General features: G+C 34.7%; 1 protein-coding gene across 5 annotated transcripts in view; it reads left to right on the top strand.

Moving 5' to 3' along the window:
- KCNH7 (potassium voltage-gated channel subfamily H member 7) overlaps positions 1–23,975 on the top strand; it is a 223,054-nt gene that overhangs the window by 162,980 nt on the left and 36,099 nt on the right. For 4 of the 5 annotated variants that reach the window (XM_064661045.1, XM_064661044.1, XM_064661046.1 and 1 more), the window contains 3 exons: positions 8,833–9,258; positions 16,989–17,388; positions 18,123–18,322. In XM_064661045.1, coding sequence (XP_064517115.1) covers positions 8,833–9,258; positions 16,989–17,388; positions 18,123–18,322 — 1,026 coding nt within the window. The remainder of the gene's footprint in view (positions 1–8,832; positions 9,259–16,988; positions 17,389–18,122; positions 18,323–23,975) is intronic. The other variant, XM_064661048.1, reaches the window with a different exon arrangement.

Consider the following 23,975-nt stretch of genomic DNA (forward strand, 5'->3'; position numbering starts at 1 on the left):
ACCAAAAACCACACAATAATCTAAGACCTTATTAAAATGTAACCCTTGATGTTTCATTATCATGCATATAAATGTTTGTTAGCATCTTAGTGTTGCCAGAAGTGCATTCACCAGAATTTTGAAGGATAACATTTTCTCTCTTCTGAAAAAACACCGCTTAGTGAGTGTTAAAGAAAAGGGTTACACAACTTTTAATACCTATTCTTTCATTAACATTTGCTAAAAAAAGTCAGTTTTTAATGTCTTCTTTGATAAACTTTATATCACTAATTTGAGGTTTAAGGTTTAGTAAAGCACTGTCAGTAAATCTATATGCTTTTAAGTTTTACTCTGATGATGCATTACCCACAAATATGAAAGTGATTATATACTGACTGGCAGGAAGAGGCTCCTGAGGTTTAAAATCTGTATACCATTTCTTAATATTTTCATGGAAAATAATGAATGGAAAATGAAAATATAAAAATGCTTTCTCTTTTTTAGCTTCTTGATTCATGAAAAAAATTATAGATTAGAGATAGTGAGTTTTCTAAATTATTGCATATAGTCAAGTTTGGTGAAGTAGTTTTATTTGATGGTAATATCCAATAAATACTATTTCCATGAAATCTGCACAATTTTACTGAAGAAATATGAGAAAAAGGCTGTTCTACTACTTTAATTTCAGGACATACATAAATTTCCTTAACCATTTGAAGATTTTGGGTTACTTTGTAAGTAAATATGTTTAGCTGAATAGATTTATGTAATTATTTGAAAACTTTGTAAAAGTTTTGCACTTCATGGCTTCAGTCCTGTAAGGCTCTCAGCAGTCTCTGGAAGTCCCATTGCTCTCAAACAAGCTTCATCTAGTGACAGACTGACATCTGGAAAAAAAAAATAAAATATGCTCAAATAAGCTTAAAATATGGTCAGATAAGCTTTGATTTTTTCAGGTCCTGCCATTAAAAACAAAATTTCTGTTTCAATGTCTACCTAAAACTAAAAAAAAAAAGAAAAAAAACAACAACAACAACAACAAAAAATGCATTGTGCTGTTTCTGACCCTGAAAACAAAGAAATATTGAGCCCATTGTTTAAATAAGAAGTTGATATCCTCTTCTCTGTGAAGTCCCAAATGGGAAACATATAGGACAGGTAAGGACAAATCATATTTTCACACGGCAGTAAATTTTCTGTAACAAAAAATTTGCTTAAAAAATACAGAGGTCATTAAGACACTGTGTTATAAAACCTCGTTGTTATACTTCAAACTGTCTCATAGAGAATGTTTTAGCATTCAGCATTGTATACAGTCATACCACATTATTTTAAAGCACTTAATAAAGACAAAAGAATAAAACAAGAAGACAAGTATTAACGTTCCCATTCAGAAGATGTTCCTCAATAGCTGTACTTTGAAAGATATGTAAAAATATTTTCTACATGGAAAAATGCCTTTTAATGCTGATATATGGCAGCAGTATGTAATGCTGTGTTTGCAGGGTGCACTAAATCAAAAGCACTTCAGCTTTCTTTCAGTACTGGTGTAATCTTGTTAGTTGTTCATATCTGCATGAGGAAGACAATCATCAAGATGACTGAAATATGAGTCTATTATAGTCTTTCAGGGAATTAGGTAATGCCTACTATCAGAAAGTCAATGTTGGTTTAATTTCCATTTGTTCACTAGTATTCGTGTAATATTTATTTTTGATTCTTTTTAGATTCAGAGATCTCCTCTGTAGAGGTCTCACGATAACAGTACAAATAGAGAAGAAAAGGGAAGAGATGTACTTGCTAGTTATAGCTTGGCAGCTTCAATAGAACTAATACACAGGAGAAAATAGCACCAGGAGAGGTTACATCCAGGGAAAAGAGTTCTACAAAATCTATTAAAATAATTTTAAAGCTGAAGTAACACTGCCTCATTTTTTGAGCACGCTGTTATTCAGATCTAAGGTCATGACAAAAAGAGTTAATTATTATAGAAATATGGCTTTAGCTTCTGTGTCTGATTAATGTTTCTCATTTCATTTTCCAAGATTTTCCTTTTCAATGCTTATTGGCCTTATTGATAAAGATCTGAAAATTAGTTCAAAACTGCCAGTTAAAAAGAAGAGTCTGTACTCTTGGACTGGCAGTGTTTATTCTGCATCATGAGCTGTATTAAAGAGTAAACAGGAATAGTAACTTAGCTTTACTTGCACCTAGGAGATTATACCTTCCTTGATTTCCTAGTCACCAACAACAAACTTGTTTAACTCCTGTTCAGAGTTAAAAATCCTGCTGGAAAAAGAAATATTAAACTAAATAGCTTTTCATGTTTCGTGAAAATACTTACAGGTCATTGAGATTAACCTAGCCTAATAATCAATAGAAACCACCTATAAAAATTAGAAGGATATGAATGTTCTCATGTTACCACTTGTCTATGTTCTTTGAGTAAACAGAACATGCTTTACAGTCCATTAATGTAGTCACCTTCCACTTTTACAATCCGACAACAAGTATGGATGATTTTTGCTTTCTGAATCAATCTTGAAGTGTATTTGGATTAGAAGATCTGAAAAGTCAAATGTTTTTACAAATTCCTTCCCTTATTTTTCATTTCTACAATAATGCCCATAATATAATCATCCTGGTTCTGTTTCTTTTTTTACATATTCATGTGAATTTCATATCTTGGTGCTGAATACACTTTACACAATCAGAAATTTTAAAGTTTCTTCAATCACATGATGAAGATATTCAAGTCTCTTAGCATATACAGAGCTGATTTGTTTCTAGATTTCCTACAGCTTTCCTGACTTAAAGACACAGGAATGATTATCCACTCACCTCTCAGGGCTGTACATCTGACATGGGACTGAGTCCAGCAAGATACTGGCAAAATAATATTTTTTCATGTCATGTAGTATTTCCCATAAATAAATATTTCAACATTGTATTTGGACTGGTAGCCTCTTCTGTAGTTTTACAAGGATGTTTTATAGGTGAGATAAATGTTTATTTTAAAGTCCCCAAGTATTTTGGGACTATATTTATAGCTTGAACTTTATTAAATGTTTATGAAATTCTCTTAACATGAAAGGTGCTATGCAAGAGCTAACCTTGTTAGTAAAAGCTTCACTTCAGTTCATCAGTTGCAAAAGCAGCAGTATTTAGTACTGAGTATAACTACATCATTTAAATATACAGTTCATATGAGGCCCACTTGCTCATGAGAAATAGCAAAGTACCTTTCTGAAAATCTAATTTATTAAGCTTTGCACCCACCAAACTTCCACGTCTACTTTTCATAAAGATATACTCAGTATCCATCTATCTTGATTCTACAATGATCTATGATGTATCATATGATTTTATGATCTTAAAACTATTGGGTTTCCCCCAAGCCTACGTACCTCTTTTGGTATTTTGTCACCTGTAAACACTGTACTTTGTTCAAATTTTCTGGATGTGCAGTGGTTCTGTCCATGATGAAAGGTGTCAACTAGATTGTGAATATGTTATATATTGGTTTTGCAAGTGTACAATAGTCACCTACCTGCTCTCTGATTGAAAATATACAGGAAAAATATATTGTGAATTCTGAGCAGAAGTGAAAAAGTTCCAATATTTTCTGAATTATTTACATATAGAATTTGGTCCATACAATCACAATACGCTCATGGAATGAGTTCAGTGCTTCTTGAATGCATCGGGCATGCTTTCTGGTTGTTTTCCATGTCCATGTGCTCAATAGTCACTAGAAGAGCCATGGTCCAGCATATGATAACCCTACCCCACACTTGCTCTCATACAGTGCTAGGATAGCCAGGAAATCATACTCTAAATCCATGCAGTGGTTTGACAGAAGTACTTCTTTAACAATTCATGGTGGCATTCATCATTTATGATTTCTCTTATGATTTATTAATACACTATTATGCATCTTTGGTTTTTACTGTGTGTATTTGCATTCTTTAATAAATTGAGACTGAAAATGCCTCAGAACAAAATTTATGAATATACATGTGATACACAGCAGTATGACTCTCTCAGACTCTCTTGAAACTGTACAGTTTCAATAGCAGAATCACAGAATGATAGAATGGTTTGGGTTGGAAGGGACCCTAAAGATCATCTCGTTCCAATCTCTCTGACATGGACTGGGCTGCCTTCCACTAAATAAGGTTGCTCAACCTGGCCTTGAACATTCTGACAGGGATGAGGCTTCCGCAATTTCTTTGGGCAACCAGTTCCAGTGTCTCACCACCCTCACAAAGAATTTCATCCTAATATCTTATCTAAACCTGCCCTCTGTCAGTTTAAAGCCATTGCCCCTTGTCCACTTGTAAAAAGCCTCTCTCTGACTTCCTTTAGGCCCTTTGTGGGCCTAAAGAAAGGTGCTTATAAGGTCTCCCTGGAGCCCTCCCTTCTCCAGGCTGAACAACCTTAACTCAGCCCATGTTCATTAAGAGAGGTGCTCCAGCTCCCTACTCATCTTTGTGGCCTCCTTTGGACTCACTCCAACAGGTCCACGTCCTTCTTATGCAGGCGGCCCCAAAGTTGGATGCAGCACTGCAGGTGGAGTCTCCTGAAAGTGGAGTAGAGAGGAAAAAATCACCTTTCTCGACCTGCTGGTCACACTTTGTTTGGTGCAGGAGAAGAGGACAAATATTTGTGTGAATTAATCTTAAAAAAAAAAAAAAATCAACTAAATTTAGAGAAGTAAGAATTATGATAGCCCATTGCTCTTGAACAGCTTTTATAAATATTTTCTGCTCATTCTCCTTTGCAGGATACTGTCAGTTTAGTAGGTAAATATTATTCCCTCTACTTGACAGAAGTTGGGTTAAACATCAGCTTGCCTAAGATGTCTGAGAAACTCAGTAACAGACACCAGAGTAAAATTCCTAGATTATCCAACATCTTGTCTAACATTTTGCCTATATATTCCATTTTATTAAAGAACCTGTACAGGGAAGAAGAGTCAAATGCTGTTGCTGCCTCTGATGCCACAGAGCATGTAACAAGAGTCCCCTTCACAATCTAGCTACCTAGTGAAGCATCTTGCCAATGTGTTGCAAAGCACATCAGTCTAGTTTGGCTCTTTGATACTTTGCCAAGAAATACTGTGCAAAACAAGGCCTTTAAATACAGCACAGAACAGAAATTATACCTGGTACCAGACAGGTTTTCTTAAAGGGGAAAGATGTTAGAACTGCCCAGAAAAAGATAACACTACGAACAGTGTAATACAATTTAAAGTGATAAAGGCTTACCGAATCTTTTTTTTTTCATTAACTATCACATGAGAGTAACTCTGATGTGCCTCTGGTACATGTGCTTCCTTTCTCCTCTTGCTTAACAGAACCTAGGCCAATAATAAATTTTCATTCTTCTTAAATATATTTTCTTTAAATTTCAATGAAGTACTGTTACCTTTGAGAAACTGAAAGCTACCAAACACTTCAGAAAGATAAATCTGTCTAAAACGTGTCAGTTTATGACAGTTACTTTGATCTCACCCCATATTTTTCTGGATATCTGATTGTAGCCCTTCTATAATAAATGCTACCTTGAAGTTGTGATCTTAAGAAGTGAATACATGAACCTAAAAAGAGTTAAAGGTGTTCACCAGCCCTGTCTGTGATTCTCAAACACCTCAAGCAAGATTCTCAGAATGAAAAATGTGTTTTAATGAAGTCTTCTCACTTGCAGCAGCGCTGCTTTAACAGTGAATGGGATAAACAGGAACACAGGAAAAGCTGAATTTTACATCAGAGTTCTTTACTCAAAGGCAAAATACAGCACAGTTTATGTAACCTTGAGATGGTCTTGTTATAAAGAGATTGAATCTTATAATCTAATACTGCTTGTAAAACACACCAGTTATAAATACATTATTGTTTTCACCAGGAAAGCCACAGTGAGATAGTATTTCATCAGGGTTGAATACCTCCAATTTTTCTTAAGAGAAACCCATTGCAACTACTATGACTTTTGTGATTTAGCATTATAGTCTTCTTTTTAGTAAGATGCAAGAAAGTTTGGCTTTCTCATCATGTCTTACCCTAAGGTTCAAAGACTTTTTAACACTGCAGTATTTCATTCTTGTCCCAGTCACACCACTTAAAAATGTTTCATTCCCTAAGCTACCTCTTATACAATCCAAAATATGAGAGCTTCATTGCCCAGAAGAGAATAAATTGCCCAGAGTTAATAAATTGTCTTTTTACTAACAGTTAATTTGGCAACATCTATTTTAATCAAGTGGAAATATTAAAAGTCTTTTGAGTGGATTTCTAAGTAAACGGAAGTCTTCTATCTAGCCAAGATGGCCAAGATTAGCCAACACCAGTACACAAGCCTTGCAAGGATGTTACAGAATAGCAAAAGGACAAATTCATCTCATATTCAATTAGTCTTTGTGGAAACTGCCAATATAAAACTAAATACTGTGTTTTCTCCTTTCTGTGTATGTGCAACTGTGATTCTTTTTTATTTCAGAAATGAAATCCCATCTTCTTTCTTAAGATACAGCAAACAAAAATAGTTACATGAGTGTTTGTTTTCACTTTTCATTGCATGCGAGTAAGCAATGCAGAAACAAAAAGTTCTGTATCACATTATGAATATGAAACTCACAACCATCAGTCAGTCTCTCTTGTGTGTGTCTACAAAACTAAAACAAAAAAAAGTTGGATCCATTTCTGCTACAATCACTTTTATACTGCTGTACCCTCATTTTGTCCAGTTGGCTTTTTTTTTTACCTTTTCAGTTTCACCTAATTCAGTCTAAATCAACCTAGGAGTGTAACTAAATGTAACTAAAATGAGACTAGGAGCCAGATTTCAGGGGAATAAGTCCAATTTACATTATGTGTTGCTCTGAAGTGAAGCACACTGTCTGGAATTTTTAAGCAACTGCAAGAAACTTGTGAAGTAAGCTGTATTGTTCTTTTTGTCTAATCCATTTCCTTCATTGTCTGTAAATCCAGCAGGAGAACAGTGATATAAATTTTATAAATAGCAATTTCCTTGTCACATGTACTCACTGCTCTCAAATACTAAGAAAACATTCTTGTCAACTCACCAGGTGGGGGTCTGAAAATATTAAGACTGCTTAAAAGACTAAGCAATGCTTCAGCTTGCTGCCAGCTAATGCGTTTGATGCATAAAAAACTAGCTAGCACCATTAGTTAAGTGCAAGTCCTAGTTACAATACAAAAAATTGATGAACAACCTCTACCACCAGGTCAGCACAGTGCTTAATGGTTGCTTGAAGCTACCATATAATCTTTTGGATGGCTTAATTTTTTCTACCTTCACAGTTTAAAGAAGAGTGTTATTAACCCTTGTGTTCTTACAACATATTGTAAGTCAGAGTAGAACTTGACTTAATAAGAAGTCCCACTGATTAATAAGGATAAGATCTTTATACAACACTTGCTATTGGAATGTAAAACATAAAGAAGTGTGCTGACCCTTACAATTTTATAAGATTATGTTTGAGGAGCACGAACTTCCTCCATCTTGAACAAGCTGAAATCTCAAATCCCAAACTAGTAACTGTAAAAAAAAAAAGGCAAATAAAAGCAGACAATGTTGCAGATAAGGTATTTCTTCTTCCAATCATTATTTCATTTGAGTAGAATTCTTCATTTTAATAACCTTTGCAATATATGATTTTCTAAATATAATTGTTTTCAATTAGCATGGAAATAAGGAATAAGTAGAAGTAAAGGAAAAAGGGTATAAGATTTCTCGAATATGAATATATTGCTACAATGGGTAGTAACTAGAGATTGTCACCATCTGATATTTGTTCATTGGTCTGTGCAAAATGAAGTGGTGATCTGAGCCCCGTAGGATTTGGAGATCACTTGCAGTACAGAAGGCAATAATTAGCATCATTGCTGACAGTCTCTATAACTACAACAAATACTGAATAGGGCCAAAAACATACTTTACCTTCTTATCCTTCAAGGTTTTGTTCCTTCTTGTCAGATTTCAGTCAGACTGGAGGAGCAGCCAAAGGAAATTTGTTTTATCTGGTGCCCACACTATGCTTGTTCTTTGCAACAAAGCAAACATTTCAGCTTCCAGAACCAGCAAATTAAGCAATGCTTACAAACATAATCCTTCCAAATAAAATTGAAATCCAACTTAGATAACATCAGCAGACAACAAATCCATACTTCTAAAGGAATAATAACAAGCTTTAGGCACTGACAATAGTAGAAGTGGAGCAAAAAGCAATACTCCTGTGGTATCCTTCTTTGTCACACCTTTAGCTGAACTAGAATTACAGCCTCAGTGAAATCTGTCCGTGCATGAAAGTTTTCTACAACACAGGACTCAAATTGGAGATAGCTGTTAAGGACACTAACAGATCTTTCTCTACTGTTTTTTTATTTCTGATTGTCTACAATTTCTAATGAGAGCAGACTCTTTTTGGTGAATTTAAGCCAGTGATAAAAGATTTGCTCTGGGAGAAAAACACTACATCACTGCAAGAAAAGCCATTCACTGGCCATGAACAGGCTGGCGAGGTTATCATGTGGTGGATAAATGAATTTGATGACACGCTTAATTATGCAAATTTTATGTACTAGATATGCCACTTAAGGGTTGCTACAGGGGACAAGAATCAACCTAACGTGAAAAATTGTCAATGAATTTATTGGACCTGGCAGAGATTATGAATTTCACAGAAGTTTATTTTGCCAAAACACCAATTGAAGCTTAATCCTCAAAACTACAGTGAAATACTTTTAAAGTTTGTCCTGTATTTTCTAAGTTTACTGTATGTTTCAATAGATAAACTGTATGTTTATTGACATGGTATATTTCTTATTGTAGGTTCTATCCTTAGGGGCTGATGTTCTACCAGAATATAAACTCCAGACACCTCGCATCAACAAGTTTACTATATTGCACTATAGTCCTTTCAAAGCTGTCTGGGACTGGCTCATTTTGTTGCTGGTAATATACACGGCCATATTCACTCCTTACTCTGCTGCCTTCCTTCTGAATGATAGTGAGGATCGGAAGAGGAGAGAGTGTGGATATTCCTGCAGCCCACTGAATGTTGTAGATTTAATTGTGGATATTATGTTTATCATTGACATTCTAATAAACTTCAGAACAACATATGTAAACCAGAATGAAGAAGTGGTAAGTGACCCAGCAAAAATAGCAATTCACTACTTCAAAGGCTGGTTCCTAATTGACATGGTTGCTGCAATACCTTTTGACCTGCTGATTTTTGGCTCTGGCTCTGAAGAGGTAAGCTTAAATGAATATAAAATCTTAAATCTTAATTTTTTACTTTAACCACGATATTCCGTGTGCCCTAAAGTATCTTTTGCTTGTCAGTTACAGGTTGTTTAGTCATTCCACCCCATCTTTTAAAGTTAAACTAAAATTAAGTCTTCCTTTTTAGAATGACGTACAATATTAGCTTTCATTAACAAGAGAAAACACTGAACAATTCAGCTAGTATTTTTCACTTATACCATGTTTGATACTGTCTTTACAAATAGTGAAATAAATATATCGCATATGAAGGACTTTTTCAAATGCTTTTGTATAAGAACTGCTCTTTTGATTGCTGCTTGCTTTGTAAAAACTACAAAAATGCATATAACGCTGTGTTGGCATTGAAGCACTAAAATAAATTTCCTCTGTTCAAAATCTTTAGATCAGATGTTTACTTAGCATAAAACAGATTAGTTGAAGTGTAAACTATAGCAGTTACCAAAAAGATTTGACTACTGTCTATTTTATCAAGAATATGGACTATCAAAAGAAAGAAAAAAAGATTAGTTGGGATTACCCTTGTTAGACAAGATTTACATCCTCACCCTGTGTATACAGTAGAGTGAAAAAGTGTTCAATATATGCATTCAAAATGGCCCAAAGGCGTATAAAATATATGCTGTATTCTGGATTACTGACCTAACTCTTCCTACATCCAAAGAATTTTATTTACTTTAAGGAGGGCTAAAATTATAGCACATTTTTGGATGGAAAGCGAACAGACAAGTAGGTAATTGGGTTTGGATTTTTGTGATGCACAGAATGCAGCATTTTTTTTTAAAAAAGCAGCAAACCAAGGAAAAGGTAAATGAGGAGTCTAGAGAAACATGTAGATAATACCATGCAGTAGAAATTAATTCTGTTAATGGAAAGCAATGGGAAGAGAAAGAGTAACATAAAGAACAGAGGGAACATATTAATGGCATTGCTTCTAACTCTGACCACAACATTCCCCTTCAGATGTGGTCTGCATCCATTTCCATTGTCAAAAATTATTTTCAGCGATTAGAAGTGTGGAACGTAAAGAATTAAAACAGGGACCAATTGCAAAGTTCACTGATGAAGTACTCTTTGGATTTGCTCCTGAACATCATTCTTCTACCTCCCCTGTTACAGATGTACTTAAGAGCAAAGTGCCAGGTGTTAAAGTGATGCTATAGGGATAACTTTAACACTTTAACGTAAGATAATGTAAGGATTAGTAAGAAACAAGTGCATTCTTGCAGATCAGTACACAAATACCAAACCATGGAACTTGAAACAGAAATTACTGGATCATGTAATGACTTTTTCAGTATTGCAGATATAAGTAAATTGATTCTTTATTCCCTCAAAACCTAGTAATTGAAAAGTTTCACTGTCTGGAAAAACTGGTGTGTTTAAGTAAGCAATAGTGAGACTATATAGATTATGTCCCGTTCCCCATGCCATCATGGCTTCTCTCTCTCATTCATGATATTGAGTACGTCAATCACTTTTTCTAAGCTGCTACTTATTGCAGTTTTATTTCCTACATTGCTAACTATAATATTTCCCCAATGATCCATTTTCAATAGTTTAGCAAGAAGAAACAAATGTAAAACTGTCAGAATGGAATATTTTTCATTTAATAGATTTTTTTTTTCCCAGTGATAAGGGTTATCTTTTTTATGAAATAGCCCTTTTTTGTTATCTAGAAATTCTTCAAATAAGATTCCCTATGAACAGTTGTATTGAATAGTCTTTTTATTAAACAACATAAGCTCTATAGAGAGCTCCATGTGTGCTCATCCAGCTTTAAAACACCTTGATATCAAACAGAGTCTTGAAAGGGCAGGAGATAATAATCCAGATACCACATGCAGCACTATCTGAATGCTTCTATTTGAGTTGTACTTTGTCAACCATAGGAAAGCAACAGAGTTAGACAGTTAACTTTCCAATTTCAAAAATAGGGAACTAAGATAATTTTAATTTTTTTATTCTGCTTAAAGTGACTAAGAAAAAAATTATTATGACTGGTAGTAAATCATACTCTTTTTTTGTGTGTCTGTGTTGTAAAAGTGACATCCCTGATATGTGGGAAGATAAAAATAATGAGTAGATGGACTTTTTACCTTCTATTATTTTGGAAGTTTATTTTTAATCATTCTCTCAGCTGACAAGTCTGAGTTGGATTTTAAACAAATAACAGTTGAAGTACTCAGCTCCTTGAAAGACACATAGATGAAGTGCACGTACAAGGGGAATCCTGCTTAAGATTACTTGATGTTTCAGATATATGGATTTAAAATAATGCCTGTTTTAATGTTTATCAATTTTTCATTTCAAAAATAGGTAAGTTGTAGGGAAAATTCAGACTGATATATAGATAACTAGACCTTCTTTCATTTCATCTAGAACCTACAGCAATGAAACATACAAACAAATGACAGAACAGCTTCAGCAAGAGAATTTTCATATTTATAAGGGGTTTTTAATTAAGGACAGAGAGAACACAACTGGAATATGCAGAAAAGCATGAAGGCTTTTACTGTTTGTACAAATAAGAGTGATCAGAACTATTTTAAAGAACATAATTAAAAATCCTATCAACAGGAAAAATGCTGCCTTAGAAAATAAAAATAAGTACATCACTATCTATATATCCAGCATATTCACAAAATGTAAGAGTAAATGCTTCTTCTAGTTGTAGTAACAAGACAAGAAAATAGATAGGGTTTGGCTAAAATGAAGACACATAAAACAAAGTACTCTTATTCTCTTAGTTTTGACATCTTGATTCACTCCATTACACAGTGTATCTGTTAAAGCAAACTGAAAAGAAGAATCCCACTTTTTTCTAGAATTGAGATTGAACCTCATTGTCCTGATTGCATCTCCACTGATAGAATCAGTACTTTGCCCCTTTCCAAATTAGAATATATTTGAAAATCAAGCTCAGAAAACATCTCAGGAAGAGAGTAATACAGTTTTCTGTGCTCAGATTAGCAATTTACTTGGAAAACATATTCCAATGAATTTCAAGTATTTTACACAGAAGACTGCTTATCTGATCATAACGCACTCTGCCTTCGTATTAGCAACTCTGTGGACTGAGTACAGGCTAGGAAGGTGCAGCATTAGGTTAGAGTCTCTGGAAACTTACTTATTTAGGTGGCTGGCTAATGTCAGAGAGGCTTTTAATATCAGCTTTTCTTCCCTTGTTTTTCAAGGGAGGCAAAGAGGAAACCCATTACTGCTTGAGCAAGCAGTTACCTGCAGGACCATTTTGACTGTCCTCTGTCAAATTATCAAAGGCAGTTGAAGTACCAGTATGATTCTATAAATAAGAACTTTTGGTTAGTTGAAATATTTTTGTTTAATTGCTGTGTGTACTAACATTTTCAGCATCATTATGTGTACAGCATAAAAATCTTCAACAGTGGCACAGTGCTCATAAGAGACTGTTGAGGTAATGGAGTATAGGCTGAAAGGCCAAATTCTGGCATTTATTTGATATTTTTTCAGGAGACAGAAAAGAGTTAACTATGTTTGATGCCATAGTACTCATATTCAACAGGTTTATTTACAGGCTGCAAAAAAGGTAGCAGGTTAATGATGGTTTTAACATAAAATGTGTGAGGTAGGAAATTATTGAGAAACTGAGGACTTTACAATGTCAAGAAATGGCAAAGGGCCCCATAGTAAATGAAATACGGCTTAAGCAAGAGCACATTAATGCACATTGGAACATAGTTTGAGTTACTCACACACATCAGTGGGTCATTTGGTTTAAAAAAGATACAAGAGATGATATTATACCTTTATGTACAGTACATACTGGAAGAAGAACTCATGGAGAATAGCCTTGAAGAGAAGGACTTGGGATTTTCAGTTGACAAAAAATTGGGCATGAACCAACTGTGTGTGCTCACAGCCTAGAAGGTCAACAGCATGCTGGGCTGCAGCAAAAGAAGAATGGCCAGCAAGTCAAGGGAGGTGATTTTGCCTCTCTAACTGCCCTCCACCTGGAGGACTGCATTGGGCTGGGAGCCCCCTGCACAGGGAAGCAGAGGGGCCACAAAGATGACCAGGTAGATGGAAAAACTCTCCTATGAAAACAGGCCTAGAGAGCTGGGCTTGTTCAGCCTGAAGAAGAGAAGACTCCAGGGAGACTTTATTGTAGCTTTCCAGTACCTAAAGTGAGTCTATAACAGACTTAGCAGGGCCCTTAGCAGGGCCTGTTGGTACAGGACAAGGGGTAACGGTTTTAAACAAAAAGAGGGTCTGGATATAAGAAAAATTTAGACTGGATATAAGAAAGAAATTTTTTACAGTGAGTGTGTTGAAACCCTGGAACAGGTTGCCCAGAGAGGTGATGGGTGCTTCATCCCTGGAAACATGCAAGACCAGGCTGGATGGGGCTCTGAGCAACCTGATCTTGTTGAAGATGTCCCTGTTCATTGCTAGGGGGTTGGACTGGATGACCTTTACAGGTCCCTTCAATCTAAACTGTTTCATGACTCAGCTCATGAAGAGAATCATGTAGGCATGAAGGAACCATTGCAGGCATAACATAGCCTTTATTTTTTGTGCTACTACTACAGTCAAAACAGAAAAAATGCATGTTTAGCACAGGCCTCCCTCCTATACTATAGCAAGGAAAAATCAAAAGGCATTTTAAAAGGCCAAATAACAGAATAACTACATGAGGCGAAAATATCAAAAACTACACTGGCTATTCTGGTTAACTGTTAGATTTACAAATTTGAATATATAAATAATGCAAGGTAAAAAGATCTAAGCTGTTAACTTTTACTTTTCCCTATAATTCTGTTTATTTGCAATAAAAAAGTAAATTTGACAAAATAGAATGCCTATTTTGGCAGAATCTATTTAAAATGGGTATTATCTTAAGATTTTTATCTTTTTAATAAATCTTACCGATTAAGAAATTCTTCAATGTATTGTAGGGATTTTAGATTGTAAAAGTATTTAAATATGTTCCAATAAATTCCAGTTTATGCAAGAAGCTAGGTGCAGTTTACCTAAGTGCTAAATGGTAAATTCTGCTTGCACCGAATGTACTATAGTGAGGAAAATGATCCTGTACTCATCTTCTACCAATCCAGATTCATAGTTTTAGTAGCTATGAGAAGGCAAGGGAAGGGAAAAGGAAAAGGAAAGGGAAAGGGAAAGGGAAAGGGAAAGGGAAAGGGAAAGGGAAAGGGAAAGGGAAAGGGAAAGGGAAAGGGAAAGGGAAAGGGAAAGGGAAAGGGAAAGGGAAAGGGAAAGGGAAAGGGAAAGGGAAAGGGAAAGGGAAAGGAAGGAAAGATCCTGATATGATTATCCAGCAACTCTTGAACTTGTAAACCAGCAGTTAGATATGAACAAAACAGAGCAGCAAGCAATCCAGAAAAGAAAGCAACAGCTATCAGATTGGTATTTGCAGACATTAAGTGTTGGTACCAGATGGGGTAGGCTGGGTAATTTATAGAGTAGGACCTCTGCCTCCTTGCATGTTGTGTGATCAAAGTATTCCAGCACATCAAGAAAATTACTTTGCATGACACATAGTTTTGAATCCAAGAAGTTCTGTCCCTGGCCAAGTGACACGTGGGAGGTGTACTGTTACTATGTGAAGGCTACATCTATGCTGAGAACTGGACAGCATGTAAGGTGCACCAAAACTTGTAGATCATGCTTTCCACCTCTATATATTAGTGTCAAAGCCTCTCCACTATGCTAAAGAAAAGTAAGACTCAGGATGACTTTCTTGATGCTTTAAAGCAAATCTATTCTCATTCATGCCGGTTTCACCCTTGAAGAGGTGGAGTTTGCTTGTATTATACACTTTCCACATACTCCAGAGCTCACACTGATATAGTATCTAAGCATAGGATTGGCAGTGAGGATGAATAACATTAGCAAGTCTTATGTTAAGTATGGGGTGGAACACTGTTGACATATTCTGGATTCTCAATCTACTATCTAATATATTTAAGGGGCACTGTAAGAATATCCAGCCTCTTGCATAACGTAGAGATATACATCTCTATACCCACCTCATCCCCACTTAAGGGATCATAAATATATAAGCCTGATTCACCTTAAAAAAAAATTACCTAATGTCAATATTCACATGGTTCTGAATCTCAGCCTAGGCATAGCATTTTGAAGGATATAGTCTCTCTGACTGTTGAGCTCACAAACCTTTTTTATGTGGTAATGAGACATTCACCCTGAAATTATTCTTTGGGATGTTAACTTGAACAAAGGAGCGTTCCCTACATCCTCTTGCTCATCTACTCATAAAATATGAACAATATATTGAGTTGTTCACTGAGAAATGCAGCCAAGAAAGACTCTTATTTTGTTCCAAAGGATTTGGGATTTTACTCAGAAACATGGTAGATTCAAGGATTTAATAAAACATAAAAACTAGTCTAGTACTTTTTGCAAGAAAGCTTTAATATGACGCATACTACTGTCAGAGTGCTTTGTGAGGCTTGGAAAACTTTTCCAGTGTCATGTAATATACATGCATGTTTAAAAAAAAGTAGGAAAAAACTTATTAAAAATGTATTCAGTCTTGGCATTTACTGAATACTTTAATATATGTTCAGACTTAATGCAGAGAAAATCTTAGCTAAGTTATTTTTGAAATCAAGTAGTTTCTATTTACAGTGTTTTCCATCTCTTTTACAAGGAATAAACAAGTATGAAAATTATTTACTAATTGATGTTTACAAACTTATATTAATAACCTTTAGTTTCCTTTAAAAATATCCAAGCCTCAAAAATAATGCAATGAATAGTAGTGTAGGCCTGCACTAAAAAACTTGGAATATATTCCTGGTTTATAACTGCCTCAATTTGGTTTTTTTAATGGTACAGTACTTTTTTACTGGCTTCTACCACTACACATATAAGACGCAAAAAGATTCATCTGGAGTCTGGCAACAGTAATTTTTCCATGATTTTCTGTTCACACTGCTTCATCTTCTTTTACCTGTATAGAGTGTTCTTACCGTTACAAACAGGAAGGATATTCATAGGTCACAGAATCACAGAACATGTCAAGTTGGAAGGGATCCACAAGGATCGTTGAGTTCAACCCTTAGCCCTGCACAGGACTATCCCAGTCACACCATGTGCCTGAGAGTATTCTCCAAATGCTTCTCAAACTCTGCCAGGCTTGGTGCTGTGATCACTTCCCTGGGGAGCCCAGAGGGGTGCCCAGCCAGCGTCTGGGTGAAGAAACTTTGGCAAATTTCTGCCCTATTACTTCTCTCTTCTAGAATATGTGTGCCCAGAGCATTGCAAGGAGTTTTTAAGTTAGGCTCAAATATAGTTACACAACCTTGTTCAAAAATACTTATTACCTACATGGCCTACTAATTATGAGTAGTTCCAATAACTTACAGAATTAATCATGTCAAAAAAATCATTAATCTAATGGATCATTTAAGTCCATTACAGTGCATTGGAGAGTCCAGAAAAAGTAAAATATTCAAAGTGAAAAAAATATTGAGCAGATAATGACAACTTCAATATATCTTAGTTTTGAACATGCATTTCTTATTTTCTTTGCTGTTCTTATAATGAAATTGATAGTTTCAAGAAAATAAAATTAAGATTACATAGAAATGGGGGGGAATTCGCAGTGATTTACTCGTGGTAACTATTCAGGACAATACATTTGCTAACAGAGAAATTTCTTCTTATTTTTACAGACAACTACATTAATAGGTCTTCTGAAGACAGCTAGACTGCTGCGTTTGGTGAGGGTAGCACGGAAATTGGACAGATATTCCGAATATGGTGCTGCAGTTCTGATGCTCCTCATGTGCATATTTGCACTAATTGCACACTGGCTTGCTTGCATTTGGTATGCCATTGGAAATGTAGAAAGACCTTACTTGGCTCACAAGATTGGCTGGTTGGATTCTTTAGGAGAACAACTAGGAAAGCATTATAATAAGAGTGATGCAAGCTCTGGACCATCCATCAAGGACAAATATGTTACAGCACTTTATTTTACCTTCAGCAGTCTGACAAGTGTAGGATTTGGAAATGTGTCTCCAAACACCAACTCAGAGAAAATCTTTTCCATCTGTGTCATGTTGATTGGCTGTAAGTAATTTTATTGTAGTTTTTTTAATCTTATTTTTTTCTCAGTGTTTGAGCAAATAGCTTAACATTCTAAGCTAATAAGATTATAAGCGTGCAGCCAGAAGGGCAAATTCCCAGGGAAAGCAACGTTGTATGCAAAAATATGTTGTGACTCATTCAGTGTCAGGAAGTAGTCAAATTCCTTGACTACTCAAAATCTGTTATCCAAACTGTCAGAAGTTTTGCATTGTGTATAATTTGTGTAAGCAAATCCTATATGGGATAGGAAGCTGAGTTTTGAGTGGATTTAGGAAACTATGGCCCATCATATTTGGATAATCATAATTATATTTTATTTTTCATTTAAACCCTGAAGCTATAAATGTGTGCATAGCTTTTTAACTCTGGCCTTTGTTCTTAGCTTGAACTTAGCCTTAGTTCCTTGGTTTTAATTCTACAAAAGTCTCTAGAATTAGGTGAACCCAACTCACAACACTAAACTCAGGTCTACAAATCTCCAAAGATAAAAATTACCAACTTGATTATGATTTAGTGTTTAAGCCTCATCTGCTAACTGAGTAGGTACTCATACAATCAAATCAATAAAAAGCCTCAGGTAAACCAATTCTACATCTCTGAAAATGTAAATACTGTCATCTGAGCTGTTTTACATGCAAAGTACATTGTAGGAACTGTTGCATGATCTGCAAAAGCCGGTGTTATGACTTAAGTAAGTTTTGTTTCTATTTATCCAGCATTAATGTACGCTAGCATTTTTGGAAATGTATCTGCAATAATCCAAAGACTCTACTCGGGAACTGCACGATATCACATGCAGATGCTGCGAGTGAAGGAGTTTATACGCTTTCATCAAATCCCAAACCCTCTGCGGCAGCGACTTGAGGAATACTTCCAGCACGCGTGGACATACACCAATGGCATTGACATGAACATGGTATGTTGTTCTGTTTTTCAGGCAGCAATGCCGAGGAATAGATAAATGCATGAGAATTTAGAGATTGCAAATGTTTATTATTTGTAAGCTGTAAAAGTACAAACCTGAGAATGTGAATATGCAGCAATTATTGAGAACCAAGCCAATATAAGTTTGGCATCCAAAAACTTAACTGTCTAGGTTATCACAAGCTATATCAGAAATCTGAATTCGTACTGAGAATTGCAGATGACAATTATAAGCTTAAATAGAGAAAAAAAATTCATAGGTTTCTTATTTCAGACATACTTGTTTCAGAATTTATTTGTTCTTTGGTCTTATTTTCCACTTCCAGTATCAAACAAGATTTTGGTGTGTTGGTATCTGCTGTTACTGTTCTATAAAACCTGTGGAGATCAATTATTTTTCAAAATCCTACTGTGTAATCTAGAACAGGTATATTGGGAGTGAATTGAAGAGGCAGGTTTATCTGCTCTTTTCAAAGTGAAATATTTGAATTACATGATAATCTGAACAGTAGTTCACTTGCATTCACAACCACATAATTCTGCACTGAAAATCAACACAGTGCTACTAACCATTTAGCCATCCACAGAAACTCATTTCTAGGAAGTAAAAGGGCATAACACTCACATTTTCTGTTCTTGATTTTAAAAAACCTGTAAACTCTCCTTATAGAAATATATATTATGTGGCCAACTGAAAAGGAATCACAGTCTGCTAATGAATAAAAATAAGCATCTCTATTTCTGGCTTATTTTCTGAAGACAACAACATTTTTTTCTGAAAAGTTGACATCGATTTGAAGACCCTGAGAGCACTGTGCATCTTTAGGATCTGTGAATCTATGTCTCTAGAGGGATACTTCCCTGAGCTATTCAGGATTGGAGATTAGAGACTATGTAGAGCTCTACATAAAGCTGTCAAGAACAAGAATATCTATACATTTTTGTTAAAGTTTAACTAGAAATTAACCTCCAAAATTTTGACATAAATTCAAACAGCTTCCACGTGGTATCTATACATATATTTGTGAATGACTGTCAGAGTGATACAATTTTATGCATTCAGCAGAAACTGTGGTCTTGATTAAAAGCTTTTATAAAGCTGAATCACTAAGAGTTTGACCTTATCATTACCATTAAGTAAAGCAGATCTTAAAAATAAGACAGAAAATTAAATATTGTGGGCTTCACCTCCCATTTCCATGAGTGTCCCCTCCAGAGGGATAACATAACAAGTGCAGAACAAGAATACATGTATAAACCTCTGCTAGGGATTACTGCAGTGGAAAGCAGCATCAGTAGCTTCATCCTGTGTGGCACTGAATGGCCCTAATTCCCTCTGATAGCAGTGGGATTGTGGGGTACTCAACACTTTGCAGGATCATGCCCTTAAGCTGCAGGTGGGTGCAGCCTAAGCCAAAAGTAGCTCATTGAATTATTTCTGAAGATATTACAAAATCATGTGTGCCTTAATTAATTCATTACCACCAATGGATGTACTAAGAACACCTGTTTCATATGAAATAATAACTAAAACTGGATGTGTTGTCAGGTGAAATGTTGCACAATTCAGGAATTGGTGTACTGGAATTAGTCTTGGATTTGTTATTAATGTGAAATAATAACTAAATGGATTAAATTGACCATATTCTGCAATATGATTGTGAGGCAGTATGGAGGCTTTCTTTTAAATAAAATGTGGAAAAAAAACAAGTTTAGTATCTCTTTTTGGTTTATTTTATTTCTTATTCTGTTCACAAATCTATCCCTCAGGTTTTGTGTCAATCACTTAATTTCCTTTAAAAGTGAGTTTGAATGTATTACACTTAGTGCAAGGATAATATAAGAATTGTGTGATTTATGTTGTACTTATGAAAGATTTATCTCTTTCCTGTCTGCTTCACACCTAAATACATGGAATAACACCACCCACTGGTAAGAGCAGGAGGTATTTATATCAAACTTAATTCCAGTATAAAGTGTGGAGAATATCCATGTTATCTGTCGGGTTTAGAGCTTGTTCAATGCTTTCTAATTTTAATTCTAACTTCTTGCATGATAAAGGGACAGATAGCAAAGGGAAATAATCCAAGTAGAATCAGATGTGGGGCAAAATGGTTACTAAAAATTAGACATTAAAAAATGCTAATCTAACCACATTTATTAATCACTGTTTTACCCCACAACTCAAGTCATGCTTTGCCCAAAAAAGGTCATGTGCGTATTGGTTTGCATTAGGTAGTTGCTCTGTAGGAATGTCACTCTGACAAAGTTGCCATGCTGCTGATCATTCTGCATTTTCCTTTCCGTGAATGCTCTTGGTTCAAACCATATATGCATGTTAGCATAAGCACCAATGAAGTTTTCTTGATTATAAGCCATGTGCATATGAGTTGGACTTGCATGTGTTATTTACTAATTTTGCATGAAATATTTGCATTTACACAAAAAGGGCTAATACTGTCCTCAATGCCACAAATGTTTGATTCCTGCCAATATTTACTTGGAGCTTTTTTGCAAATATCTGAAGGTAGAATTTCATCCAATATTTTTTTTTATTATTATTTTATGACTGAAAAATCAAAAATGTAGTCCTCTTTCTCCTTTGAAATATGAAATGTGTATTAATTTACATTTTATATATATATATGTACATACAACATATATACATACACATACTCATATATATATATATAAATAAAATTGGAGAATATATTTCAAAAGGTGCTTTAAATTATCTCCATTAATATATTTAAGAATTCAGGAAAAATGGAAAATAATAAATGAAATTAAACAGAAACCCTTATGAACTCAGAAGTAGTACTGCACTAAGACTAAACTTGATTTTCTAAACAAAATCCTACCACTTAGATAAAAAAAACAGAAGATAATTCTTTATGCTCATTTGAAATGGTTAAATTCAAAATTAGCTCTAAAGACCTGCAGGTGAAATATGCTGAGAAGCTTGTTTATTTGTTCATTTGCTCCCTTCTGCTTCATTTCTACATCTTTTTGATTATGTTCCATTACATAATGTATTTTGATTAAGAACAGTTCCACATAATTATTCATGGACTGGATAAACAGGATTTGGGATTTATTTTAATCTGGATAAAAATCTTGATCTATAGAATAAGCATAATTTAAATCATATCCCTATGATATACACTGGCAAAGTCAAATTATATAAAATAATCTTTACAACGCATATTGTTTTATGAAAGATGCCACCTGTCCCAAAGATTCAATCTCTTTTTATTTTTTAAACTATCCTGTTCTGTTTTTCCTAAACTCTCTTTGCCTTCTTTTTTCCCTTTCATTCCCATGTTATCAGTCCAGCACTGATAATAGCATGCCTATGATGCTTACCCTAAAAAGATTACATATTTAGTGTTTGAAATACTTTTTTAAGTTCTGCATGAATTTTTACAATTCTGTCCCACCCCTTCTTTCCATGGATCTTCTGTGCATCTGAAGAGCTTTATTGGTTTATTTCATATTTGAAGAAAGTTCAAATATGTAATATTTGAAGTAAATAAGTGGGACAAGCTTTGAAAAGTGTTTAGTCAACTGTACACATTAATGAAAATTTTGGATGTGGGACAGATGGTTTTTTATTTTGGGTTTTACCCAGTACCATGGAAGAAGAGAGCAAGTCAGAAATTTTATGCATAAATTTATGACTTCTCCTGCAAATATCCAAGGAAATGATTAATTTCACCTTTGTGATAAATTGCCTTAGCCAGCAGAGCACACACCTGTCTTGAACCAGCAATGCTACTGTAGCAAATAAAGAGCAGGTTCACCATTGATTTGTTAAGGCATCTTTTGTAAGAAATTGGCCACTGGTACCTACCTGATTGACATCATTACATTTGTTATTCTTGCTTTTCCTCCCACTGTGAGCACTTCTTACAACAAAAACAATTCTACCAATAAAAGCACTGCCAGTAATATATTTGAAGCAGAGAATTATAAAAGTAAATTAAATTTCAAAAATAGCAATGAGAAGTTTTTTGTACCATCAGAAGGGTAATGCAAATTAGATGTGTTTGAAAAAAATGAGTAGTAAATGGTTAAAGAGAAGTAATGTGTCATCGAGTTGGAAAGGGGTACTGCTGTTTGTCTATATGTCAGAAGGAAATCATAAGACATATCAGTCAGAAAGTACCTCAGATATAATTAGGCATAAATCTGTTCTTTCATTTTCTGTAATAAGACCATTTAAAAAACATGAATGTCTGCATTGAATTAAGTAACAGAAAAGAAGACCCTAGAGAAAAAAAAAAAAGATTCTCAAGAGTGTCCATCTATTGCTAAATGATCCTTTATCAGTCTCCCACTGCATTATATTTTGTGGTATGAAGTCTCAAAAACAAGAGGAATTATGAATTTTTCAACTATTGTATTTTTGGAGGTATACAGATCTGGTCACTTTCCAGCTTCTACAGACTGAACTTTTCTGTTGATACAGTTGAAGAAACTGAAATAATTTTCTATCTTCCTCATTCAGCAATATATCATGTTTCAGAGATCACCTTTCAGATGTACTCAGAAAGTGAAATAAGATTATAGAAGAGCGATTCACTGCAGCTCCACTAATTTCAACACAGAACATCACACATCTGTGCTGTGACAATGACTGAAAAGATTCTAATTCTTGATAAGGTTCTCAGACTTCAATCTCATTGAAAGGCGAATTAGGTCATCATCATCATCACACACTGCTTCACTTCTCTCTCAGCTGTTGTAAGGAATTCCTTCATATACTGAAAATTTAAAAAAAAAATCTCTGTATGAAGACAAGGCTTTTTCAGAAAAGCCTCTAATAATCTTTATTATATCTTAAGCCCAGGAGCTGCTGGAGCACAATTATTGCCACCTGTGACGTTGTTCATTCTTTTCTAAATGGTGAAAGCCCTTGGAAATGTTTTGACCTTCTATTCATGGAAACAGTTCATTTCTGTAATTAATTATCAGACGAATAGTAAAATTTAAATTTTTGCTGGAAATAAAGGTGCTGAATTACAGAAATACTTAGCCTAGATGAAGATGTTATGAAAATCTGACAGTCAAATGTTTGTGGCAGAATTAAATCCCACACTACTCTCCATCAGAGGAAACAGCTACTGAGGGACAGACGTCGTAACTCAAAATCTATGCAGCGCAATTTGCACAGCTAAAGAGGCTCAGATTAGCCTTAAAATTACATGGCAGAAAGATGAAAATTAAATATATCAATTATTTCATCAAATATATGAATTAATATTAATTTCACTAATTCTTACATAAGAAACTAATAAAAATTTTAATTTTCAATACAAAATTCAAATTTTATTATTCAAGTATTTGGGGAACTTTACTTAGCATTTAGTGATGCCAGTGTCAGCATACACTGAGGACTCTGCTATGTAAGCGGGAACCAAATAGAGATTAAGTATTTGTAGTCATGACACAAAATGTATTTGTTTCTGCCTCTTTGTACCTTCAACTGCTGAAATTTTTTGCTATGTTACTTTTTGCAAGGATCAGTTTCTTAAACCATTCCACAAGGAGAGATCAAGACAAGTCAGGAATAAACCAATAATGTGGGAAAGGACCAGAATTCCTTTTTCAGTTTATGACATCTTAAATTGTCACATGAACTT

Source organism: Pseudopipra pipra, chromosome 7 (genome assembly GCF_036250125.1).
Source record: "Pseudopipra pipra isolate bDixPip1 chromosome 7, bDixPip1.hap1, whole genome shotgun sequence".
NCBI classification, from domain to species: domain Eukaryota; kingdom Metazoa; phylum Chordata; class Aves; order Passeriformes; family Pipridae; genus Pseudopipra; species Pseudopipra pipra.